This window comes from Phragmites australis, chromosome 16 (genome assembly GCF_958298935.1).
Source record: "Phragmites australis chromosome 16, lpPhrAust1.1, whole genome shotgun sequence".
Classification (NCBI taxonomy): Eukaryota; Viridiplantae; Streptophyta; class Magnoliopsida; order Poales; family Poaceae; genus Phragmites; species Phragmites australis.
Window position 1 is genome coordinate 16824138 of NC_084936.1, and position 6105 is coordinate 16830242.

At 47.2% G+C, this 6105-nt stretch overlaps 1 protein-coding gene across 1 annotated transcript; it reads right to left on the reverse strand.

The window, feature by feature from the left end:
* Positions 1 to 2516: 2516 nt before the first annotated feature.
* Positions 2517 to 4560, reverse strand: LOC133896428 (uncharacterized). Its single transcript, XM_062337030.1, has 2 exons — positions 4313 to 4560; positions 2517 to 4192 (listed from the first exon to the last, which is right to left on the reverse strand). Exons 1-2 carry the CDS (start codon positions 4326 to 4328, stop codon positions 2772 to 2774), a joined length of 1437 nt encoding a protein of 478 aa, XP_062193014.1. The 5' UTR covers positions 4329 to 4560; the 3' UTR covers positions 2517 to 2771.
* Positions 4561 to 6105: the final 1545 nt, after the last annotated feature.

A 6105-nucleotide genomic window follows, 5' to 3' on the forward strand; every position in this document is an offset into this window, starting at 1 on the left:
TTCCCTTAAAGATAAAGATCTTCCTATGGTACTTGGCAAAAGGGGTCACCCTGACAAAAAAAATAACCTAAAACAGAATTGGAATGGAAATTTCAAGTATTGCTTTTGTAATCACAATGAAAATATACAACACCTCTTCTTTGATTGTTCATTCGCTAAATCAATCTAGTGAGTGGTGAAAATAGCCTTAGATATAAATACACTAATAAGCATTATGCACATGATGGATAATTAGCTTAAGGGTGTGGGGCAAAAACAAAAGAATCACATCTATGCTTGTGTAGCAGCTTCATATTAGGTTGTTTGGTTATGCCACAATGATATTACTTTTCACAACAAAACATGTATTTCTTTTTTTAGGTACTCAATGGGATATATTGGCTTAGACACTGAAGGCTAGAGAAAAAAAAAAGGAAGATAGAGGGTTGCTAGCAGGATGTGCCAATGACAGGAAACCGTTTCAATGGAAATATTCATCAAAAATGGGTGGCAAATTAATAATAGACTGTGCGACGCTTGATGGCACATTTTTTATATAGACACTACTACAAAACCCCCTTTCATTACCGGCTACAAAACACTCTTCACTGTCGATTTTGGAGCTGACAGTGGGCAACGAGGACTGATTGTTCTGGACTATCACTACTGGCCTGGGGACCGGCAGTGAAGGTGTTATCACTGTCGGTTGAAGGCTTCAGCCGACAGTGATAGTCAGGCGCCGTATCGATGTTTTTGGGGTAGAAAAATTGAAAAAAAATATTTTCTTGTACACATGGAACCCCCACGCCCGCGACGGTGTCGACAACCCAACACCGTCGCAAGTCACACGATGCGCGCGTGCAGTTCGTAGCACTCGAACCCAAAACCTCTCAGCATGCGCCATACGTTCTTACCATCCCACCACAAAAGTACTAGTGATAGCATTAGCATATGCAATCCTTTTGACATCTTCTCCCTGAAACTTCAAATGATTATTTAGGTATCTAAATGACTTCAAATGAAAATGTTATGAAGTTGTAGATCTACAATTTTGGTATAAAGTTTGTCCTTCTCCGACTTTGTACGAAAACGTTATGAATTTTTTAAAATAAGCTGTCATCCACTATCACTGCCGGCTCTAGTCACGAACCGATAGTGATACTATCATCACTACCGGTTTGCGGCTAGAGCCAGTAGTGATAATCAAGGTTTCATTGCCGGTTCGTAGCTAGAGCAGGCAGTGATAATCAAGTTTCACTGTCGATTCCTTTCAAATAGCCTTTTAATACCAGTCCTTGATACGAACCGACAGTGATACTTCATCACTGCCGTCTCGTAAAGAACCAGTAGTGATAGGTCGGCATATAATCCTATTTATATAGTAGTGAGAGGTCTTATCTTTATGCTATTCTATTTCCTACAATATTCGTTTATCACAGTATCGTATAATAATTAACCAGGCTGTGTGCACTGCATGGTACAGAGGCTGGAAACAATGTTTCCATTATCTAAAAATAAAATCTCTGCATGAAAAAAGGGAAAACAAGAAGCATGTGCCCTAAAACTGGATATGGCAAAGGCTTATGATCACTCAGAATGGCGCTATCTTGAGCAACTTATGATGAAGATGGGCTTCCATGAACGCTGGATCAGCAGGGTGATGGCTTGTGTTACGACTGCAACCTTGTCAGTTCGAGTTAATGGCCATTATTCGTATTTCTTCACGCCTACAAGGGGTTGAAGGCAAAGTGCCATATTTGTTTCTCCTATGCGCTGACAGTCTCTCTTGTATGCTGAAGAATGCGCTGGCAGTGTTTTTCAGCCAGAACTGTACTGATGCGATCAAGGATAATTTTTTCACCAAAGCCTAGGTATTCATACAGAAGTTCTTGGGGAGGAGTATCTCGGCCTTCCCACGGCTGTGGGCCGATCAACAAAGGAGGCCTTTGACAAAGCTCCTGAGAGAATAAGAGGGTTCGTTTGCGGATGGAGTGAAAAGAATTTAAGCAGCGCTGGGCGTGAAGTCCTTATCAAAATAGCTGCTAAGTCTGCAAACATGCAAGCAAATGACTACCTATATGTCCAATTATTTCTGGGGTGGTGATGCGGACAATAGGAAAATTCATTAGTTAAACTGGCCGGCCATGACTAAACCAAAAATGCCCGGTGGTATGGGCTTCCTGGGACAGCAAAGCTGGAGGCTTATGACACGTCCAGAGTCGTTGTGTGCTAGGGTGCTGAAAGGAAGTTACCGGCGTAAAGCTACCACATCTGATCGGGTGTAATGCTACCGGCGTAAAGCAACTTCTGAAGGTGCCTCGGGTGTAGTAATAAGATATGGTACTGGACACCTGATCGCTTGTGCATGTAAATGGTATACAGCGGTGGCCAATGCGCTGATATCAGAAGCTTTTGGCAGTACGGCATGTAGTCTCACTTGGACTGTCGAAGATACAAGTTGAAACAGATAGTCAGGTCCTTTTTCCCTCTGGAATGCAAGGAAGGAAAGTGGTTCGGAGATCCTGGTTATGCTGGAGGAGCTTAGTATGTCTTTTAATTATTTTAGCCTGAATTATGTACCAAGAGCAGGGAACTTTGCTGCACACTTTTGTGCCCAGCATGCTGTTACTTCTAAATGCCGTGTTGTATAGTCTGACACAACACCGGATTTCCTTGCTCGATGCATCAGGACGAATGTAATTCGCTCCTGATGAATGAAAGCTAAGCTCTGTGATGCTCCCAAAAAAAAAAAAAACAACTTGTTCATTTCCACCAGAGTCGTCACTGAATTCCTACCTCGCTCCTTGTACGTAACTCAAAACAGAGTACACTGCTTGCACCACTGTACAAACTAGCCCCACTGCCGCCGCGGCGAGCCCGACGGCGAGCCACGGGTTGCGGAAGTACTTCTGCCGCAGCCACGCCATCCACCGCCGCGGCCGGCTCCGGAAGCGCTTCTCCAGGGCCTGGCACGTCGCCATCAGGTAATTGCCGTCGGGGTCGTCCGCGCGGAACACAATCCCCTTGCAGAGGTCGGCGAAGCAGCGTGCTACCTCGCCGTGGTTGCCGAGGCCGTGAGCGATGACCCCTCTCCTCGACAAGAGGTCCACGTCGATAGCCGTGCAGGCCACCTGCGACATGAAGACGCAGTACGCCGTCACGTTGCTCCCCGCCGTGTCCGGGTTGTGCTGCTCCAGGGCCATCAGGTTGCGCAGGAGCCGCCACGTCTCGGCGTCGATGTTCAGGCGGGGAATCTCCAACACGCCGCCGCCGCTGTCCAGCTTCACGTCGAGGACACAGCGTGCTTCTTTGCTACCGAGGGACCGGGTCTTGAACTTCACGCCGGCAAAGTGGTACTCCGTCGCCGTTCGCCACCGGCCCACCAGCTTCCCAGTGACTTTGTCGCCGGTGGGTGACAAGTGTACAGTGGGCTTCAGGTGCATGTGCAGCAGGTGAAGAAGATTGCCTGGCCCCGGCGGCTCTGCCACTGCCGGCGCGGCCACCGAGTACAGCTGCCTCCGCAAGAGTTCCCGGACGTCACACGCGATCGCGTTCGCCGCTGAAACGCCGCTGTCCAAAAAGGTCAGCTGGTAGATCTTGTTGACGACGAAGAACGGAATCTGGTTCTCCGCAAGGTAGAACACGTCGCGCACCACCGAGATAGTCTCCAGCTTGTCGCCTCCGCCAGGCGCCGACACCAACGGCGCGCCGCTGCGGTGGTACTGGCACCCTCCCTTCGCGTGGGCATTGGCCGCGGGTGCGCCGTTCCTGTGGCGTCCGCTGTCGACGTCGCCGAACCGTGCGAGCAAGTAGCAGCCATCGAGCAGCAACATGCGCACGAACTCGTTGCTTTCAATTGAAAACGTGTGGGCGTAGCAGCTCCTCGCTTGGCCCTCTAGGCGCGCCATCTCGTCGAGGTACACCTCCAACGTCATGCCGGCGCTCGCCGCCGACAGGACAACGCCGAGGCTCCTTATCTTCTCGTCGTCTCTAGCAAGGTCTGGGTTCCTGATGCGGTGGTACGGGCCGATGGAGACATGGTGCGGGTCGTACTCCGCCGGGTCGACGTTGCGTGTGAGGCCACCAACCTCGCCGATGATGATGGGGCAGCCGCCGGCGAGTTGCACCGGCAAAGTGTCCGCGGTTGCCAGCTCCTCCCTCAACTGTCGGGCCAGGGAAGCGATGTCGACGGCATGGGAATCTCTAGCTCGCCCTGCAGATTAATGATCAGTGAACAACTGAGTGTGGCACTGTGATTGGTCAACGACAACAATCCCAAATTTCCCAGGAAGACAAGAAATTGAGCTAATCCAAGGGTAACATTTCTTGGCACCTTGCTGAGCATCCATTTATCCGCCTTCCTTGTAAGTTGTAATATGCTGCCCTGCTGAGCACTAGCATGTACACCCTAACTTACATCTGTTTCTGGTTCAACATATAAATACAACAACAAAGGCAGCTGGCTAATCTTCCACTTGAATTTTCATTCCGTTTCTGATAAGATCGAGCGGAAGATTCACAGATCTTTTTTGATTACTTGATTCCAAAAGGTTCATTCGAAAGGTACTATTATTGACAAAGTTTGCCAGAGAGATAGCTTTATAGCTCACAAGTCAGTCAAGCACTGAGATAAATTTGAGCAAATGCATCTTTCCTCTTTTACCTTTTTGTGGCAGCAGCAGAAAGGTGCCCAGTTCCCCCTTTCTAGCAGCTCGGGCATGGACGGTATCTCGGGTCCTGTCCTCGCACGCGCGCTTTCTAGCAACTGCAGGGAAGAAATGCTAGAGGAAGAGGGTGCTGCACGCTTTATGTAGGGTGACGATAATGTAGACAAGTGGATTCGCTTGCTCTGTTCCTTTTCCTGCTCCCTTCTATTTTCCATAATTCGTAGAGTTTACCCCCAACCACACGGACACGATTTTCATTGGAGAAGAAACATAAATAATTTACATTTGCTAAATTCGACGTCTTCGTGGCTTAGTTATGGCTTGAAAGAATTCTGCATCCATACAAAATCCAAAGCTTCTCATGAATAAGATTGAGCAGAGCCTCTATTACAACAACACATTGACACTGCTCAGTATTGTTTCATAGGTTACAATGAGTAGAACTCCAAGCCCCACGATTATAATGGCATCAAGATTTGTGATTTCAGCCAGTTTTGATGATTTTGGATACTATTTCAAAAGAATTCAAGAACTAAAATTGTTTGAAAGTAAATAGCGTAAGAACGTGAGAAAATACAATGAAGAAAAAAATGAAATCAAGTTGTAAACCAGCGTCCCGGTGGTCCCAGGATTTTAAGGAACCTTAAAAATGACACCTGACTATGGGGCTATATCCGGTCATAAAGTGAATAATATAGAATCTAGGCAGCTACCTAGTAAAGAGAGATAAAGGCCCATCTATGTGTCTATGGGTACTGGGTACATTATCTATTCAATCCGGATGAAAGAGACGGTGTTTGGTTGTATATATTGCATGAGATAAAATTTAAAACATAAGTGTTACTGTAATGTTTATTTTATAGAACTATATTCTAATAGTCCTTAGTTTGTCTTATTAAGCCTTAATCAATTCCGAAACACACTACTATCACTTAATATAAACTAATCATGTACTAATAATTGTTGGAATTTGAGGGGTAATCCCTTTTAAATTGGAATTTGAAATGTGGTCAGATTTGGATTTGAGTAAATTCCTAAAAGGAAAAAAGTAGAAAATCTCCAGGGTGTCGGCCAATGGGCTGCTTCAAGGTTGACTTGCCGAGCAGCCCACGCCTTTTCTCCTTGTAGATTACAAAAGGAGGAGGGGTGGCGGTGCCACTCACACACGGCTTTGCCCTAGCCGGTTGAGGCCGATACGTGGGCAACATTGCTGGGATAGTGGCAACAGCTCGATTGGCTCAAGTCGGATATATATGTGGACCCTCTCCTCTCTTCTCTCTCACGTACGACACAATCTCTCAATTCCCATCTAGTTTCCTCCACCCACTGATCTCAGGCAACTTGGATTCTCGCGACCCATTCGACCGTTGCACCTAGGCTTCCTGATGAGGTGGTGCATGTGATGCTGCTAGCCTAGCCCCTGTGGTTGGGTCCTGTCGTGTTCAGTGTGCCGCCACGT